Below are 20,652 nucleotides of genomic sequence, written 5' to 3'. Positions count from 1 at the left end.
GGTGGTGTATGGGGACAGTGGGTAGTGTATGGGGACAGTGGGTGGTGTATGGGGACAGTGGGTGGTGTATGGGTCAGTGGGTGGTGTATGGGGACAGTGGGTGGTGTATGGGTCAGTGGGTGGTGTATGGGGCAGTGGGTGGTGTATGGGGCAGTGGGTAGTGTATGGGGACAGTGGGTGGTGTATGGGGACAGTGGGTGGTGTATGGGGCAGTGGGTAGTGTATGGGGACAGTGGGTGGTGTATGGGGACAGTGGGTGGTGTATGGGACAGTGGGTGGTGTATGGGTCAGTGGGTGGTGTATGGGGCAGTGGGTGGTGTATGGGGCAGTGGGTAGTATATGGGGACAGTGGGTGGTGTATGGGTCAGTGGGTGGTGTATGGGGCAGTGGGTAGTGTATGGGGACAGTAGGTGGTGTATGGGGACAGTGGGTGGTGTATGGGGACAGTGGGTGGTGTATGGGTCAGTGGGTGGTGTATGGGTCAGTGGGTGGTGTATGGGGCAGTGGGTAGTGTATGGGGACAGTGGGTCTGGATAATTGGGCAGTAATGGTGGTATATGAAGCTGTGGTGAAGGTGTTTTGGATGGTGATGTAATGGATTTTGTGATGGGGTACTGGATGTATGGGGTGTTGGTGGTGTATGGAGGGAGGTATTGTATCAGGTAATGTACGAGGTGGCGCAGTGTTTCGTTAAGGTATATGGATGTATGGGAAGTCCTGCCTCTGAGTCTCTACCAACTCCCTACACGCACGAGGACTAACACACACTTAAAACATACACACAGACAGACAGTAACAAAAACACATGCCACAGAACATACAAACACAGAGACCATAACAAACACTTGTGTTGCCATACATGGGTGTTGCACGAGCACTTGAAGAAGAAGCACCCATACGAAATGTGTTACTTGTAATGCCAAATTCTCCAGTAAATAAGACCAGGTGTAGAACACCTACACTACACACACACACACACACAGTGAAATGCAGTTCACCAACACTACACATATGCACAAGCACAGTGAGGTGTAGTACACACACACACTACACCCACGTACAGAGTGAGGTGCGCTACTTGGGGCCCCACGACCCACCTCCCCATAAACAAGAGTAACAGGTAACGCCGCTGGCCTTTGTCCCCATAAAACCCCGCTGTGCTTTATTTTAAAAGAACTTCGGTACATATTTTGGTGTCAACTATTTATTCCTTTATTCTCCATCTAAATATTGTTAGGTGAATACACAGGCTGGAGGGTACCAGAGAGGGGGGAGAGGGAGCTCCACACCCAGCCTTTCGCCGGGTCCGCCATCTTGTTCAACCTGGTAATCCCGCTCGGCAAATGTTCCCGAGAGGTGAATTCTGTAACAAGGCTTGAGCGGCAGCAGTCGTGCCTCCGGTGGCTGCCTGCTTGCCTCCTCCCCCTCACTGCTAGCTGGCAAGCACACGCCTCGGCGCTCCTCACTCCTCTCTTACTCACACACACACTCGTATAATCCACATGGCACTCACTCCACTATCTAGCACTCAAGTTTCTTGTTGAGGAATCACTCAATATTACATGAGTGTTAGAGCAGGTTTGTTGGAATGCGTGCGTGTGTGTGTGCAGGTGTGGGAGGCGAGGCGCAGGTGGCGTGGACCTGCTCCACTCTCCCTCACTCGACCTGCTCCATTAATCTATACACAGGGTGTCATGTACACCCAGGTATACCTATATGAAGACGCAAGTGTGCTCACAGATGTTGTGTCCGGTATACAGAGGCTTATTTGCATGACCACTCACTGAACTGTGAGTGGTCGAATTTGCGCGACCACTCACTGAACATGTGCAGCTGTGCAGCCAGGCCACCGTGTCTTGAGCGCACTACACTGTACATTCGAGTGTGAGTGCAGGCTTATAGTATGCGTGGTGCGGGTGTAGTTAGTGTTTAGAGCACTGTATAGTGGACGTAGGTAAGCAGTGCGTGTGTGTGTGGTGTAAGTGTAGTCAGGTATGGTGTAATTAAAGATTGGCAGTGTACTGTGAAGTATTTGAGGCAGTGGGTTGTGAAGGTGTTTGTGAGTCAGTGTGAGTGTTGTGAGTATGTGTATGCTGTAAGTGTAATGTTGCAGTGTGGGGTGTAGTGTGGTAGTCAATGGTGTAAGTGTAGTTTGGGTGCAGTGTGAGTTTATTGAGGCAGTGTATGGAGCAAATATAGAGTGGGGATTTGTGAGGCAGTGTGTAGTATGGGTGTAGTGAGGCAGTGAGGGTGTAGTGAGACAGTGTGTGATGTGGGTGTAGTGAGGCAGTGAGGGTGTGGGTATAGTGAGGCAGTGTGTGGTGTGGGTGTAGTGAGGCAGTGAGGGTATGGGTGTAGTGAGGCAGTGTGTGGTGTGGGTGTAGTGAGGCAGTGTGTGGTATGGGTGTAGTGAGGCAGTGTGGTGTGGGTGTAGTGAGGCAGTGTGGTGTGGGTGTATGAGACAGTGTGGTGTGGGTGTAGTGAGACAGTGTGGTGTGGGTGTAGTGAGACAGTGTGGTGTGGGTGTATGAGACAGTGTGGTGTGGGTGTAGTGAGACAGTGTGGTGTGGGTGTAGTGAGACAGTGTGGTGTGGGTGTATGAGACAGTGTGGTGTGGGTGTATGAGACAGTGTGGTGTGGGTGTAGTGAGACAGTGTGTGTGGTGTGGGTGTATGAGACAGTGTGGTGTGGGTGTAGTGAGACAGTGTGTGTGATGTGGGTGTAGTGAGACAGTGTGGTGTGGGTGTAGTGAGACAGTGTGGTGTGGGTGTATGAGACAGTGTGGTGTGGGTGTAGTGAGACAGTGTGGTGTGGGTGTAGTGAGACAGTGTGGTGTGGGTGTATGAGACAGTGTGGTGTGGGTGTAGTGTAGGCTCCAGCAACAACCATGGTGGAGGAGGAGGAGGTGTCTGGAGAAGGAGGAGGAACGAGTAAGCCAAATAATGAAGTAGAAGCATGAGCCGGTTCTTGCTGGCGTCGCCCACAGGTAAACCTTAATAATGAACTAATTTTCAGAAGGAAAATGACGGCAGGTCTTTCGTTGGAGTGTATTGATTATGGATTATATATAATTACGAGGCAGGCGAGTGGTGGGGCAGGGTGAGGGCGCGCCACCCACCGCCCGCCCCACGCCGCCCACCCCCGGCCCTCATAACCCACAAGACGAGGACAAAATGCATTATAGAGGGCCTGAAATTGAAACTCGAGGGCCCGAGGCCGGGGTATGCTATTAGCAAAATCTAGACCTCACCTCTTCTAGGTTTTCTAGGAAGGGGCGGGGTCTGGATAGTCTGTCCCTCCGCCCCCGGCTTGCGTCAGCGCCGCCTACGAGCTGCTCTTCAGGAGTTTTGCGCGCCAGCCCGCCGGGGGAGGGGCGGCCGCAGATATGGAGTTTTTTGCAAATGGTGGCTGTGCTCCTTCCTCGGTGGATTCTGACGCAACCAACTGGTGTTTTTGCTTGTAAATAGTGCAGAAAAGCTCTCTAAGGTGCCTACGAACGAAAATAGTCACAAAAAAGCAGGAAAAATGACCCAGATCGTCGCGCCTCCGCAACCAAAAACTTTGTGAAACTAGTTGGGTCGTTGTTGAGAAGTTTCCTGACGCAGGTCGGGGGTGCGCGCCCCGCCCCCCTCCCTCCCGCGCCCGTTGCCACACGCACGCACTCTCCTCTCACTCTCTCTCACTAATTTCTGCCTTGAATGGCAAATATTAGCGCCCCTAGGCCTTCCCAAGGCCTAAATGAAGCCTGTAATATAGCTCAGGTGCCTCTCTGCCTGTGGGTGCTCATAGCGCCCGCCAGCGAGGGGAGAAAACCCGCCTTCCTCACATCTGCCGTGTCCCCTCACGTCTCATTCTTCCTGTTGCCTCCTAACTCTCACCCCCCCCCCTTCCTCCTCCTCTCTCACCTCCCTCCCTCTTCCTTCTCCTGCAATGTGACGCCCGAGTGTCGATTCTCTTTGCATATTAATGACCCGTCTTGCCGACACCCTGATCTGAATTACCCCCTTTGTCGGGGAGTAAAAAGTGTGTGTAGGATGGTGGGTGGAAGTGGTGTCCTGCGGAGGGGTGTTGCGGGCAGCTAGGTCAGCAGGAGGGGAGGTCGTCCAGCGGTCAGTGTCTCAGTCAGCGCCCCGCCTCCTCCACCCCGCGTTGCACCCACTCCTCCTCCACCCCCTCCGTCAGCGTCGCCACCAGGGCCTCGCCTACACCACCGCCGGGATCGCGATCGCCCGACGCTAGCCGATCGTTGCCGCTATCGGGCCAGAATTCATAATTTAAAAAAAAATAATAATACTGGAATATCGGTGTTCATTGTGTGTTGTCTGTTAGAGACAGGGACAGGAAGACAGACGGCCTGCTAGACAGGTGATAGACAGGTGGAAGGACAGGTGTCCGCGTGGTCTGGGATTACCGGCGAGCAGTAGGACCCGTCGCCACTGTTGGGAAGGTAAGATAAAGGTGGCAGCGCACACCGCGCCCCCAGCTTACCCTGCGCACCGCCAGATGGCTCTGCTATAATCCCACCCCATCCACCCCCAACCCTCCCCCAACCCCCAACACCTAAGCCCCTTACATTATGTCTTTGCGCGCCCCTTACGGTAATGGTCATGCATGCTCACTGGCCTCCGGGACCAATAATCAGTAATCGCATATTACCGCCTGTATACAACGCCGCTCACGCACACAAGAGCTGCGGTGAAACAGCACCGGCGACTCCGTCCTCCCGCGGCGACCGCCTCGCCGCACACGCAAACCTGCGCGCCCGCGCCTCGTGCACGCGCGAGGTCGCTCCCTTCACTCAAGCTGTGGCAATAACGTATGACGTGCAGGAAACATGTCATGGAATCCTTAGAATTGTTTGTCTATTGTAAATGTTGAGTGGATGTGTGGCAAGCAGGAGTGGGCCGCCGCGTCATGCTGGTAGTCCTGGTGAGATGTGTGGTGCTTGGTGTGGTGTTGTTGGTGCTTGGTGTGGTGTTGTTGGTGCTTGGTGTGGTGTTGTTGGTGCTTGGTGTGTTGTTGTTGGTGCTTGGTGTGTTGTTGTTGGTGCTTGGTGTGTTGTTGTTGGTGCTTGGTGTGTTGTTGGTGCTTGGTGTGTTGTTGTTGGTGCTTGGTGTGTTGTTGTTGGTGCTTGGTGTGTTGTTGTTGGTGCTTGGTGTGTTGTTGTTGGTGCTTGGTGTGTTGTTGTTGGTGCTTGGTGTGTTGTTGTTGGTGCTTGGTGTGTTGTTGGTGCTTGGTGTGTTGTTGTTGGTGCTTGGTGTGTTGTTGGTGCTTGGTGTGTTGTTGTTGGTGCTTGGTGTGTTGTTGTTGGTGTGTTGTTGGTGCTTGGTGTGTTGTTGTTGGTGTGTTGTTGGTGCTTGGTGTGTTGTTGTTGGTGCTTGGTGTGTTGTTGGTGCTTGGTGTGTTGTTGTTGGTGTGTTGTTGGTGCTTGGTGTGGTGTTGTTGGTGCTTGGTGTGTTGTTGGTGCTTGGTGTGGTGTTGTTGGTGCTTGGTGTGTTGTTGGTGCTTGGTGTGTTGTTGTTGGTGTGTTGTTGGTGCTTGGTGTGGTGTTGTTGGTGCTTGGTGTGTTGTTGGTGCTTGGTGTGTTGTTGTTGGTGCTTGGTGTGTTGTTGGTGCTTGGTGTGTTGTTGTTGGTGCTTGGTGTGTTGTTGTTGGTGCTTGGTGTGTTGTTGGTGCTTGGTGTGTTGTTGTTTGTGCTTGGTGTGTTGTTGTTGGTGCTTGGTGTGTTGTTGTTGGTGCTTGGTGTGTTGTTGTTGGTGCTTGGTGTGGTGTTGTTGGTGCTTGGTGTGTTGTTGTTGGTGCTTGGTGTGGTGTTGTTGGTGCTTGGTGTGTTGTTGTTGGTGCTTGGTGTGTTGTTGTTGGTGTGTTGTTGGTGCTTGGTGTGTTGTTGTTGGTGTGTTGTTGGTGCTTGGTGTGTTGTTGGTGCTTGGTGTGTTGTTGGTGCTTGGTGTGTTGTTGTTGGTGCTTGGTGTGTTGTTGTTGGTGCTTGGTGTGTTGTTGTTGGTGTGTTGTTGGTGCTTGGTGTGTTGTTGTTGGTGTGTTGTTGGTGCTTGGTGTGTTGTTGTTGGTGCTTGGTGTGTTGTTGTTGGTGCTTGGTGTGGTGTTGTTGGTGCTTGGTGTGTTGTTGTTGGTGCTTGGTGTGTTGTTGTTGGTGCTTGGTGTGTTGTTGTTGGTGCTTGGTGTGTTGTTGGTGCTTGGTGTGTTGTTGGTGCTTGGTGTGGTGTTGTTGGTGCTTGGTGTGTTGTTGTTGGTGCTTGGTGTGTTGTTGTTGGTGCTTGGTGTGTTGTTGTTGGTGCTTGGTGTGTTGTTGGTGCTTGGTGTGTTGTTGGTGCTTGGTGTGGTGTTGTTGGTGCTTGGTGTGGTGTTGTTGGTGCTTGGTGTGTTGTTGTTGGTGCTTGGTGTGTTGTTGTTGGTGCTTGGTGTGTTGTTGTTGGTGTGTTGTTGGTGCTTGGTGTGTTGTTGTTGGTGTGTTGTTGGTGCTTGGTGTGTTGTTGGTGCTTGGTGTGTTGTTGGTGCTTGGTGTGGTGTTGTTGGTGCTTGGTGTGGTGTTGTTGGTGCTTGGTGTGTTGTTGTTGGTGCTTGGTGTGTTGTTGTTGGTGCTTGGTGTGTTGTTGTTGGTGCTTGGTGTGTTGTTGTTGGTGCTTGGTGTGTTGTTGTTGGTGCTTGGTGTGTTGTTGTTGGTGCTTGGTGTGTTGTTGTTGGTGCTTGGTGTGGTGTTGTTGGTGCTTGGTGTGTTGTTGTCGGTGCTTGATGTGGTGTTGTTGGTGCTTGGTGTGTTGTTGTTGGTGCTTGGTGTGGTGTTGTTGGTGCTTGGTGTGTTGTTGTTGGTGCTTGGTGTGTTGTTGTTGGTGCTTGGTGTGTTGTTGTTGGTGCTTGGTGTGTTGTTGTTGGTGCTTGGTGTGTTGTTGTTGGTGCTTGGTGTGTTGTTGTTGGTGCTTGGTGTGTTGTTCTTGGTGCTTGGTGTGTTGTTGTTGGTGCTTGGTGTGTTGTTGTTGGTGCTTGGTGTGGTTTTGTTGGTGCTTGGTGTGTTGTTGTTGGTGCTTGGTGTGTTGTTGTTGGTGCTTGGTGTGTTGTTGTTGGTGCTTGGTGTGTTGTTGTTGGTGCTTGGTGTGTTGTTGTTGGTGCTTGGTGTGTTGTTGTTGGTGCTTGGTGTGTTGTTGTTGGTGCTTGGTGTGTTGTTGTTGGTGCTTGGTGTGTTGTTGTTGGTGCTTGGTGTGGTGTGTTGTTGTTGGTGCTTGGTGTATGTTGCTAACGAAGATACAACGATAGCGTTCTCTTTAGTAAACTGGCGTATGATCACTGAAATGAAGCAATCATGAATCATTGTGATAACCAACTGGTGGAGCTTCACAGTGTAAACTTTACCTCGGCCAGGGGCTCCGAGCTACTCTACCAGTGTAAACATTACCTCGGCCAGGGGCTCCGAGCTACTCTACCAGTGTAAACATTACCCCGGCCAGGGGCTCCGAGCTACTCTACCAGTGTAAACATTACCCCGGCCAGGGGCTCCGAGCTACTCTACCAGTGTAAACATTACCCCGGCCAGGGGCTCCGAGCTACTCTACCAGTGTAAACATTACCTCGGCCAGGGCTCCGAGCTACTCTACCAGTGTAAACATTACCCCGGCCAGGGCTCCGAGCTACTCTACCAGTGTAAACATTACCCCGGCCAGGGCTCCGAGCTACTCTACCAGTGTAAACATTACCCCGGCCAGGGGCTCCGAGCTACTCTACCAGTGTAAACATTACCCCGGCCAGGGGCTCCGAGCTACTCTACCAGTATCGTGATAGAGGTCCCACCGGGTTCTCAACATGCAGGTCGAAGGCAGAGTTCTAGCAGGTGTCCTCAGCTTTACCTAATCGGACACCAAGCTTGATCATTGTCACGCTGCACAGGCTTATGGCATAATGACTGTGTGTGTTCTGACGTAGGTATGAAAATTATTGTATACCCATGGGAGTATTCCACAACACCCTCTGGTTATACCCCTATGTCCTTGTGACTGTGGTTACAACTCTTGCAGAACGTTATATCCTTCTCTTTCCGGCCACAACGCTGACAGAAGGGCCCAGCACAGATAACACACAAGGCTTATAGCTTGATTTTGCTATCACCGTCCCAGCCTCCTCCAAAACCTGGACGTGAGTCTACAAGCAACAGGAAGAGTTGTCGAACTAAGGAATTTGTGTAAATTTTGGAGGTAAAATTTACGAAGAGACTGTTGACCTTGTCCTGTCTTGACTCCAGGCTTGGACACAGCTGTAATGAGTATGTAAATGTCTAAAAAGTTGTGCATTGAAATAGAGAGGTCTTCTTAATGACAAGGTGTCGAGGGGCTCTACACACCTGCATTGGACACCAGAATGTGTTGATCTGTCCAACAAGAGAATTGTTTTCTCTTGTGCAGCGGCGGTGGATGGGTTTAGTAAGATGTTGGGTACATACCGTTATGTATGATATTGGTTGATACTGTTAAGCATAATATTGGGTAGATACCGTTATGTATTATATTGGTTGATATTATTAAGCATAATATTGGGTAGAGACCATTATGTATGATATTGGTTGATACTATTATGCATAATATTGGATATATATACCATTATATATGATATTGGTGGTACTATTATGTATGATATTGGGAGGACACGACTATACATATAATATTATATAGTTATCACTATATGTAATGTTGGTTAGATGCCTTTATGTACAATATTCGTTATATTCCACAATATATAATATTAGGTAGATATCATAAAATGCAATATTGGGTAGATACCACTGTATAAAATACTGGGTAGACACAACTATACAGGTACATGTTAATCGAGTATATTATCTTAATTTCGATTTGAGATATATATATATATATATATATATATATATATATATATATATATATATATATATATATATATATATATATATATATATATATATATATATATATATATATATATATATATATATTAATCACGTGTTTATTTTCGTGATATACACACACACACATATATATATATATATATATATATATATATATATATATATATATATATATATATATATATATATATATATATATATATATGTATATATATATATATGTATATATGTATATATATATGTATGTATATATATATATATATATATATATATATATATATATATATATATATATATATATATATATATATATATATATATATATTGAAAAAAAATAATAGCTGATGACACCCGTTGTTTTCTTGAACCAGAGATTAATACATCATCAGGTGTTGAAGCAATTATTTATTTATAATGTTAAAGAACACATACTTATTGCCCCCTTAGGCACACCAGTATATATGTAATGTAAATAAAATGTGATCTAAATTCGTCTTTGTTCCTGGTATGAGCATACTGACTCCCACACTGAAGTGGCAGTATGGACAACAAACTCAGCTGGTGGTCGCTTAATCTGCCCTCTACAGTTTCACGCAAGTGATATCAACTAACGCAACTGAGTCAATTAGAAAAAATCATTCCATATTAACTGTGCACTGTTCTATAACCACAGAAACAAATGAAATATTGGGGGTAAATATTGGATAAGTAAATGTGTGTACTGTGCGCAGTTTGGTGAGCCTGGCAACAGACATGAAGGAGTGTTAGACTAATGTTACACACTACAGTAGAGCGGGAACCTGTGAGGCGCCCTCACCAGCCCGCCCTGACCCACAGGCTACGGGGCGTCTCTTCGTGCAGATCAGCATGACCTAATTTGTGGAGAACGGCGCACCTCCAGTGGAGGAGCGGCGGAGATGTAGGTGGGAGGGAGGTGTGGGCTGGGACAGACCCCCAAGTGTATGTGGGAGGGAGGTGTGGGCTGGGACAGACCCCCAGGTGTAGGTGGGAGGGAGGTGTGGGCTGGGACAGACCCCAAGGTGTAGGTGGGAGGGAGGTGTGGGCTGGGACAGACCCCAGGTGTAGGTGGGAGGGAGGTGTGGGCTGGGACAGACCCCCAGGTGTAGGTAGGAGGGAGGTGTGGGCTGGGACAGACCCCAGGTGTAGGAGGGAGGGAGGTGTGGTCTGGGACAGACCCCAGGTGTAGGTGGGAGGGAGGTGTGGGCTGGGACAGACCCCCAGGTGTAGGTAGGAGGGAGGTGTGGGCTGGGACAGACCCCCAGGTGTAGGTGGGAGGGAGGTGTGGGCTGGGACAGACCCAGGTGTAGGTGGGAGGGAGGTGTGGGCTGGGACAGACCCCAAGGTGTAGGTGGGAGGGAGGTGTGGGCTGGGACAGACCCCAGGTGTAGGAGGGAGGGAGGTGTGGTCTGGGACAGACCCCAGGTGTAGGTGGGAGGGAGGTGTGGGCTGGGACAGACCCCCAGGTGTAGGTAGGAGGGAGGTGTGGGCTGGGACAGACCCCCAGGTGTAGGTGGGAGGGAGATGTGGGCTGGGACAGATCCCAGGTGTAGGTGGGAGGGAGGTGTGGGCTGGGACAGACCCCAAAGTGTAGGTGGGAGGGAGGTGTGGGCTGGGACAGACCCCAGGTGTAGGTGGGAGGGAGGTGTGGGCTGGGACAGACCCCAAGGTGTAGGTGGGAGGGAGGTGTGGGCTGGGACAGATCCCAGGTGTAGGAGGGTGGGAGGTGTGGTCTGGGACAGACCCCAGGTGTAGGTGGGAGGGAGGTGTGGGCTGGGACAGACCCCCAGGTGTAGGTAGGAGGGAGGTGTGGGCTGGGACAGACCCCCAGGTGTAGGTGGGAGGGAGGTGTGGGCTGGGACAGATCCCAGGTGTAGGTGGGAGGGAGGTGTGGGCTGGGATAGACCCCAGGTGTAGGTGGGAGGGAGGGAGGTGTGGGCTGGGATAGACCCCAGGTGTAGGTGGGAGGGAGGGAGGTGTGGGCTGGGACATTCCTGGGTCTTGGAGAGCCAGGGTCCCTGTCTCTGAAGGACAATATCCCTCGCTGGAACGCCACTCATCTATTGATCATATTTGCACGACCGCTAACGGCTATATTGAAATAGTTTCCTTGTGAGTAGCACTGAGGTGGAGCACTGACCACCCTCAGCTTGGCCGAGGTCACGTCTGTCTATCCCCTCCATTATTCCAACCGTGAGTCGTTCTCGACTGAGTCGTCCTGGACTGAGTCGTCCTCGACTGCGACACGTGACCATCAGTTGCCTAGCGCTGTCCGGTCGCAGAAACAACAGAACGACTGGTAATGACGCGTATGAAATGTAGATTAAATTATTAGGGGGAAAGTTATTTATTAAGTTAAATTACACGGAGGTCTTTCAGTTAACTGTGGTGTAGTTAGTCTAACATTATAGGCTGTATCGACATGAGTTGATGGTGCGCTGTATTTAGCATTGACGGTGCACTGTGTACTGTGTTATGGCTGCAGACAACGGGTGTTTATAGTGTTTGGGAGTCAGGGTGTCCGAGGACCAGAGAGGGAGACGACTGGTGCTGTAATGTCCTCCTCGACCACAACAACCTCAAGTGTAATAGGGGTAAACACCCTATTACTCGACTTGAGGTGCTGGCTTCACCCTGTTAGTCAACCTTACGTCCTTTTTTTCACCCTATTTCTCGACTTGAAGAGCTGTTTCATCCTATTTCTCGACCTCAAGCAATGTCTTCATCCTATTACATGACCTCATGAGTTGTCTTTACCCTATTACTCGACCTTAAGTGCTTTCTTTACCATATTACTTGGCCTCAAGTGCTGCCTTCATCTTATTGCTCACCCTCAAGGGCTATCTTCACCCTATTATTCTACCTCAAAAAAAAAATAATCGTCATGGACTCTATAGTTTATTAACAATAATTTTCGAGCCAATTTATCAGTTCTGAAATTGAATGTAATATTTATTAAATTTCTCCTTCACAAAATAAATTATTTTATGGTTAATCTGCCGTTTATCAAAGAAATTATAAATTGTTTATATTATAGACAGATTAGTTTCAATTGTCTCCGGAGACCCCTCGACAGGTTCAGGTAGCGCCTGGTCTTAGCGCCGCCAGCGGTGGCAGCGGCGCCCGCTTCACCGGCGGCGGGAGGCAGCGCCACGCCGCCAGGTGACACAGGTGGCGTCTTGCCTCGTACCGGTAAATCCCATCAAGAAGCACAGCGTTCAGCAGAAAGGGTGTGTCAAGAGTGGATTAATACTTCCTTCATTATGAAGCAAGAGAGAGTGATCAATCCCATCAGGATTACGTGGTGGACCCCGTGGTGGCGGGCGGGTAGCGGCGTCTCCGTGGCGGCGGGCGGTTAGCGGCGTTTCCCTGGCGGCGGGCGGTTAGCGGCGTCTCCGTGACGGCGGGCGGTTAGCGGCGTCTCCGTGGCGGCGGGCGGTTAGCGGCGTCTCCGTGGCGGCGGGCGGTTAGCGGCGTCTCCGTGGCAACGGGCGGTTAGCGGGGTCTCCGTGGCGGCGGGCGGGTAGCGGAGACTCCGTGGCTGCTGGCGTGTAGCGGCGTCTCCGTGTTGGACGAGCGTGTAGCGGGGTCTCCGTGGCGGCGGGCGGGTAGCAGCGTCTCCGTGGCGGCGGGTGGGTAGCGGCGTCTCCATGGCGGATGGCGGGTAGCGGCGTCTCCGTGGCGGCGGGCGTGAAGCGGCGACTCCGTGGCGGCGGGCGTGTAGCCGCGTCTCCGTGGCGGCGGGCGGGTAGCGGCGACTCCTTGGCGGCGGGCGGGTAGCGGCGTCTTCGTGGCGGCGGGCGGTTAGCGGCGACTCCGTGGCAGCGGGCGGGTAGCGGCGTCTTCGTGGCGGCGGGCGGTTAGCGGCGACTCCGTGGCAGCGGGCGGGTAGCGGCGTCTCCGTGGCGGCGGGCGGTTAGCGGCGACTCCGTGGCGGCGGGCGGGTAGCGGCGTCTTCGTGGCGGCGGGCGGTTAGCGGCGACTCCGTGGCAGCGGGCGGGTAGCGGCGTCTCCGTGGCGGCGGGCGTATAGCGGCGTCTCCGTGGCGGCGTGCGGATAGCGGCGTATCCGTGGCGGCGGGCGTATAGCGGCGTCTCCGGGGCCCGGCACCACCACCTATACCGTTCATTTTATTATCTAACTACTAGAACTTTTTATCATAAATAACTTGAGAACTGTTCAAAAAGCTTTCCAATTCATGATGAAAAGTGGTTTTAAATTTGTGAGTGAATTTGACATTATAGATGATTAAGAAAAACTAATTAGAATATTAATATCGACGTCCTCTGCATTAAAGAAAATAACAGTATTTATAAATATGTGCAAAATATAAGTCTTAATATCAGAATAAGTCTCAATAAGTCTCACAGAAAGCACAACAAGCCTGCCAGAGTAGCAGGTGTGACTGGGTGATGGTGAGTCGCAACCTACTGAGGCTCGTACTCGGTCCTCACCATCATTCCTCAGCCCAGGTTGACTCAGGGGCTGTGTGGTTACCATGCACACAGTTTAAATGTGAATATTGTTACTCAAAGAAATTATAAATTGTTTATATTATGGACAGACTAGTTTCAATTGTCTCCGGAGACTCCTCGATAGGTCTCCGGAGACCTGTTTCATGTTTCCCCGTGACACAGTGGTCACATGTGTCACGACACAGTGGTCACATGTGTCACGACACATTGGTCACATGTGTCACGGCGTGTGTGTGTTGAGGTAACAGAAGGCTTCCTAACATTTTTGGTAAAGCTTAAATTTGAACTATTCTTGATCACAACTTTATTTTTCTCTTCCACTTATTGGTATTATGCGACGTTCGTTTGTTTCACGTTATCTTGTGAAAGTGGACCCGATTACTGACGGATAGATATCCAGTTATCCTGTAAAATGACAGGTGGTTGTGGGCACGGAAGGACCTCACTGTCCCGTAGACACTGACGGGTCATGTTAGTGTCAACACTGACGGGTCATGTTAGTGTCAACACTGACGGGTCATGTTAGTGTCAACACTGACGGGTAATGTTAGTGTCAACACTGACGCGTCATGTTAGTGTCAACACTGACGGGTCATGTTAGTGTCAACACTGACGGGTAATGTTAGTGTCAACACTGACGGAACATGAATATAATGCAGCATATTCTTGCCCTCATGAGGTAAGAGTCATGAGGGTACTGTAGTTTAGTCATCCCGACACTCAGAACACATCCTCCAACCTGCCTGGCACCGTGGGAGGGTCTCCAGTGACCTGCCTGGCCCCGTGGGAGGGTCTCCAGTGACCTGCCAGGCACCGTGGGAGGGTCTCCAGCGACATGCCTGGCACCGTGGGAGGGTCTCCAGCGACCTGACTGGCACCGTGGGAGGGTCTCCAGCGACCTGCCTGACACCGTGGGAAGGTCTCCAGCGACCTGCCAGGCACCGTGGGAGAGTCTCCAGCAACCTGCCTGGCACCGTGGGAGGGTCTCCAGTGACCTGACTGGCACCGTGGGAGGGTCTCCAGTGGCTCTAGACGGACCGACTCCTCCCATGCTCCTCCCTCCGCCACTAGCATTATTAGGAGACCAGGCTGCTCACGGGTGAGATGTAGTCTATTGCAACACTGCCAGCGACATGTTGAGAGTGAACAGGTTGTGGGTTAATGCTGGAGTCTGGCTTGTTTTCTGTCGTTTAATACTCAACCAATTCGTTGGGTTGTAATTGGAAATGAAGCAACACAATATATTCATCAGTGCCACCGTTGATGTAGGGACCACAACAGTGCCAGCGTTGATGTAGGGACCACAACAGTGCCAGCGTTGATGTAGGGACCACAACAGTGCCAGGGTTGATGTAGGGACAACAACAGTGCCAGCGTTGATGTAGGGACCACAACAGTGCCAGGGTTGATGTAGGGACCACAACAGTGCCAGCGTTGATGTAGGGACCACAACAGTGCCAGGGTTGATGTAGGGACAACAACAGTGCCAGCGTTGATGTAGGGACCACAACAGTGCCAGGGTTGATGTAGGGACCACAACAGTGCCAGCGTTGATGTAGGGACCACAACAGTGCCAGCGTTGATGTAGGGACCACAACAGTGCCAGGGTTGATGTAGGGACCACAACAGTGCCAGCGTTGATGTAGGGACCACAACAGTGCCAGCGTTGATGTAGGGACCACAACAGTGCCAGGGTTGATGTAGGGACCACAACAGTGCCAGCGTTGATGTAGGGACCACAACAGTGCCAGCGTTGATGTAGAGACCACATCAGTGCCAGCGTTGATGTGGGGACCACAACAGTGCCAGGGTTGATGTGGAAGGCTTCAACAGTGTGGGGGGATACTTTTTAAAGGCGCTGCGCCTCGAGCTCCCCCTCCCTCCCTCCCCCACCTCCATAACCCATCACCCCCTCCCTTATCACCCCCTCCCCCTCCCTCATCACCCCCTCCCCCCTCACTCATCACCCCTCCCTCCCTCCCCCCTCCCACCCGTCCGCCGCCAGGACTGAGGGAGGGAACAAAGTTATCAAAAATAGTCTTGCTAACTTTCCTCGGAGCACCGGATCAATACAGAAATTTGAAATGTGAGCTCCAGTAACGTCCCTCAGCTCTCATACAAGTCTGAGCCCCGTGTAGCAACGTCCCTCAGCTCTCACACAAGTCTGAGCCCCATGTAGCAACGTCCCTCAGCTCTCATAAAAGTCTGAGCCCCGTGTAGCAATGTCCCTGAGGTCTCATACAAGTCTGAGTCCCGTGTAGCAACGTCCCTCCTGGTGACTCTCTGAGTCCTGGTGACTCTCTGGGTCCTGGTGACTCCCATGGTCCTGGTGACTCCCATGATCCTGGTGACTCCCATGGTCCTGGTGACTCCCAGGTCCTGGTGACTCTCTGGGTCCTGGTGACTCCCATGGTCCTGGTGACTCCCGGGGTCCTGGTGCCTTTCTCCAGAGGTGTTTGGACTCACCAGGTGACAGCTGCCTTCTTGAAGGCGAGAATACAAAGGTGCGTCTGGGATCTGTAGCGCCACTGATGATCTTATGGCTACAACGTAGCGTGTTGTCTTTCCCTGTGGTGGGTTTGGAATGTTTTCCTCTTATACTTGATAATTAGAAGGATGTTTTTAACAGTTGAGTTTAATTACTGGCTAAACTGACTTTTCTTGGGGAATAGTGCATGCTTTTACACATGTCCTGAACCGGTTGATGAGAGTAATGAGAATGGTGTTACTGTGACCCGGTTGATGAGAGAACCATGAGTGGTTGTTACTGTGAACCGGTTGATGATAGAACCATGAGTGGTTGTTACTGTGAGCCGGTTGATGATAGAACCATGAGTGGTTGTGACTGTGAACTGGTTGATGAGAGAACCATGAGTGGTTGTTACTGTGAACCGGTTGATGAGAGAACCATGAGTGGTTGTGACTGTGAACTGGTTGATGAGAGAACCATGAGTGGTTGTGACTGTGAACCGGTTGATGAGAGAACCATGAGTGGTTGTGACTGTGAACTGGTTGATGAGAGAACCATGAGTGGTTGTGACTGTGAACCGGTTGATGAGAGAACCATGAGTGGTTGTGACTGTGAACTGGTTGATGAGAGAACCATGAGTGGTTGTTACTGTGAACCGGTTGATGATAGAACCATGAGTGGTTGTTACTGTGAACCGGTTGATGAGAGAACCATGAGTGGTTGTTACTGTGAACCGGTTGATGAGAGAACCTTGAGTGGTTGTTACTGTGAACCGGTTGATGAGAGAACCATGAGTGGTTGTGACTGTGAACCGGTTGATGATAGAACCATGAGTGGTTGTTACTGTGAGCCGGTTGATGATAGAACCATGAGTGGTTGTGACTGTGAACCGGTTGATGATAGAACCATGAGTGGTTGTTACTGTGAACCGGTTGATGATAGAACCATGAGTGGTTGTTACTGTGAACCGGTTGATGAGAGAACCATGAGTGGTTGTTACTGTGAACCGGTTGATGAGAGAACCTTGAGTGGTTGTTACTGTGAACCGGTTAATGAGAGAACCATGAGTGGTTGTGACTGTGAACCGGTTGATGAGAGAACCTTGAGTGGTTGTTACTGTGAACCGGTTGATGAGAGAACCTTGAGTGGTTGTGACTGTGAACTGGTTGATGAGAGAACCATGAGTGGTTGTGACTGTGAACTGGTTGATGATAGAACCATGAGTGGTTGTGACTGTGAACCGGTTGATGAGAGAACCATGAGTGGTTGCTACTGGCAAGTCTGGAGGACTCGGTATGAACGCATCAACTCATCCATATTCATGTCTCCCTTGTCTCCCAGGCTAATCATGCACCTAAATCATCCATTTTAATCCTGTGGTTGAATTATGCAATGTAATCCTGCTCTTTAATCACGTTTTTCTCCCCCTCACGTAGTCAGAGGCGCCAGTTTATGTGAGGTACAAACACATGCATCATGCCGACACTTGGTGGGGTCTACCTGGCCCTCTACTCTACTGTATGTGGCGGGGACTGCATCATGTTGGGGCAGGCCAACATGATTGTCCAGGTCAATGAAATATCGTGGAATGAAACCCACATATGGCGGTTTGCAATTTGATATTACCAGTTCGAGTATCAGTTTATTGCAATTTTTAGCAAGAAATTTCCGGTTTCTCGTTAAGTGCATCTCAAAGCACTGAGAGAGTGTTGGTCGGGCAGCGTCACTGTTGCTGGCCACCCCAGTGGTCCGGCCACTCCCTCACCCATACTGGCTTCGTCAGCCCACATTGTTTGTTGGAGTATATTACGCCTGATTCTTGGTTAATACCGTATGATAGGGTTAATGTCAAACGACAGAACAGGCTTCATGCCATTAACAAATAATGAGTAGCAACAGTCAGGTGGACCTTCCCAGCGAGCCTTGACTCTGGCCTTGAGTCGTCTTGAAGTAGTACTAACAACCAGTAATTCTGCACCCGTTCAATAGTTATTGTACAACATGCATCAATAGCCATTGCAAGCTGTGGTGAAACATGCATACCATCACAGGCTGATACGTCACTCGGGTTTACCATATTCCTTACCCTGAAGCTGCGTTTAAGCTATTTTTGTTATATTGTTATATGACTCGCTCCAAATAATGTTTCAGTAACCCAAGTTCCAATATTGCTGCATTGTTCAGGCCTCGGGGGGCTGAGCCTGCTACACCTGTTCAGGCCTCGGGGGGCTGAGCCTGCTGCATTGTTCAGGCCTCGGGGGGCTGAGCCTGCTGCACCTGTTCAGGCCTCGGGGGGCTGAGCCTGCTGCACCTGTCCAGGCCTCGGGGGGGCTGAGCCTGCTACACCTGTTCAGACCTCGGGGGGGCTGAGCCTGCTGCACCTGTTCAGACCTCGGGGGCTGAGCCTGCTACACCTAGTTTCAGTCAATAATTTTAATGTCATCACATTCGTCCAGAATTTAGTGATCGTTGCCGCGGCCTGAGTTAACCAACCAATATTTTCACCATAATTAATCGTCTGGCAATTTGGTCACCGTGTTCGCGGTCCGCTGAAACTATAGTCATTAAAACATAAATTAATCTATGAATTACACACAAAAATAGACGATGTTACCGGGAAATACAAAGCGAACCGAGTTTAAAGAATTTGTTTGTGGTGTGTGAAGAGAATATTTACCTAAGGTACATGGGCGGAGTGTTGTTAGTGACCTCACTACTGGTTCGTGGTGTACGTGGGTCCCATCTTAGGAGTTAGTGTCAATTAAGGGTTTGTAAGGAAAAATAAGGCATGTGGATTAATTTGTTTGGTATGTGGAGGTTACTAAGTTTGGGTGGCAGGTGGTGACAGAGACGGCAGCACTGTGGACGGCAGCACCGTGGACGGCAGCACCGTGGACGGCAGGACCGTGGACGGCAGGACCGTGGACGGCAGGACCGTGGACGGCAGCACCGTGGACGGCAGCACCGTGGACGGTAGCACCGTGGACGGCAGCACCGTGGACGGCAGCACCGTGGACGGCAGCACCGTGGACGGCAGCACCGTGGACGGCAGTACCGTGGACGGCAGCACTGTGGACGGCAGCACCGTGGACGGCAGGACCGTGGACGGCAGGACCGTGGACGGCAGCACCGTGGACGGCAGCACCGTGGACGGCAGCACCGTGGACGGTAGCACCGTGGACGGCAGGACCGTGGACGGCAGCACCGTGGACGGCAGCACCGTGGACGGCAGCACCGTGGACGGCAGCACCGTGGACGGTAGCACCGTGGACGGCAGCACCGTGGACGGCAGCACGGTGGACGGTAGCACCGTGGACGGCAGCACCGTGGACGGCAGGACCGTGGACGGCAGGACCGTGGACGGCAGCACCGTGGACGGCAGCACCGTGGACGGCAGCACCGTGGACGGCAGCACCGTGGACGGCAGGACCGTGGACGGCAGCACCGTGGACGGCAGCACCGTGGACGGCAGGACCGTGGACGGCAGCACCGTGGACGGCAGCACCGTGGACGGCAGGACCGTGGACGGCAGCACTGTGGACGGCAGCACTGTGGACGGCAGCACTGTGGACGGCAGCACCGTGGACGGCAGCACTGTGGACGGCAGCACCGTGGACGGCAGCACTGTGGACGGCAGCACCGTGGACGGCAGCACCGTGGACGGCAGGACCGTGGACGGCAGCACCGTGGACGGCAGGAGACGAGGGGCGCTGTGAGGGTGTTTTATGTGTTCCAAGTGAAACACCAATGTTATAAAGTTAATTAAAGTATGGGAGGCATGCACTAATGGTGGCGGGGGAGTGCCTTGCTTCGTGGGGCTGGCCCTGACTCGTGGGGCTGGCCCTGGCTCGTGGGGCTGGCCCTGGCTCGTGGGGCTGGCCCTGACTCGTGGGGCTGGCCCTGGCTCGTGGGGCTGGCCCTGGCTCGTGGGGCTAGCCCTGGCTTGTGGGGCTGGCCCTGACTCGTGGGGCTGGCCCTGGCTTGTGGGGCTGGCCCTGGCTCGTGGGGCTGGCCCTGGCTCGTGGGGCTGGCCCTGGCTCGTGGGGCTGGCCCTGGCTCGTGGGGCTAGCCCTGGCTTGTGGGGCTGGCCCTGGCTCGTGGGGCTGGCCCTGGCTTGTGGGGCTGGCCCTGACTCGTGGGGCTGGCCTGGATCGTGGGGCTAGCCCTGACTCGCGGGGTTAACCCTGACTCGTGAGGCTGGCCCTGACTCGCGGGCCTGCCACAGACTTGGCCATTCATTTATATAATAGTAAGCAGCATACATAATAGTGTGTTCTGTCCCCCACAGAGAGGGCGAGGCGTGTGCTGACCATATAGTGTAGACAGTTATTGAGCACTCACCACTATGAAGTACTTCTGGGGTGCTAGCCAGCGTGCACACGCTACATGTCTGTCTGTCCTCAGTACACAGGGGTTAGAGGAGGGGGGCTTACATAGGATACAAGTGACTGTTGAGAGCTCAGCCACAGAATGTAATTTACATATATACACACATGCCTAAACATATAGATACTTACGTTTGTCATACTTTGACAGGGTAAAAGAACTGCTATAGAACGATGGTGAGAAGGGAACGGGCCACTGGTGGCGGGCCTGGCCACTGGTGGCGGGGCGGGCCACTGGTGGCGGGGCTGGCCATGGGTGGCGGGCCTGGCCACTGGTGGCGGGGCTGGCCACTGGTGGCGGGGCGGGCCACTGGTGGAGGGGCTGGCCATGGGTGGCGGGCCTGGCCATGGGTGGCGGGCCTGGCCACTGGTGGCGGGGCTGGCCACTGGTGGCGGGGCTGGCCACGGGTGGCGGGC

The 20,652-nt window shown here is 52.1% G+C and overlaps 1 protein-coding gene across 1 annotated transcript; it reads left to right on the top strand.

The window, feature by feature from the left end:
• Positions 1 to 2,887: 2,887 nt before the first annotated feature.
• Positions 2,888 to 19,566, top strand: LOC123745118 (ribosome-binding protein 1-like). Its single transcript, XM_069300403.1, has 2 exons — positions 2,888 to 2,930; positions 18,689 to 19,566. Exons 1-2 carry the CDS (start codon positions 2,888 to 2,890, stop codon positions 19,564 to 19,566), a joined length of 921 nt encoding a protein of 306 aa, XP_069156504.1.
• The last annotated feature ends 1,086 nt before the right edge of the window (positions 19,567 to 20,652 follow it).

Source organism: Procambarus clarkii, chromosome 44 (genome assembly GCF_040958095.1).
Source record: "Procambarus clarkii isolate CNS0578487 chromosome 44, FALCON_Pclarkii_2.0, whole genome shotgun sequence".
NCBI lineage: Eukaryota > Metazoa > Arthropoda > Malacostraca > Decapoda > Cambaridae > Procambarus > Procambarus clarkii.
Note: the sequence above shows the minus strand (reverse complement) of the source record. Positions and strands in the feature narration are given on the sequence as shown.

Bases quoted from the DNA above. Each gene is read 5' to 3' on its own strand.
- LOC123745118 (XM_069300403.1), top strand. From the start codon at position 2,888: ATGGTGGAGGAGGAGGAGGTGTCTGGAGAAGGAGGAGGAACGA. The intron at 2,931-18,688 runs GTAAGCCAAATA...TTTGGGTGGCAG, and splicing joins TGGAGAAGGAGGAGGAACGA to GTGGTGACAGAGACGGCAGC.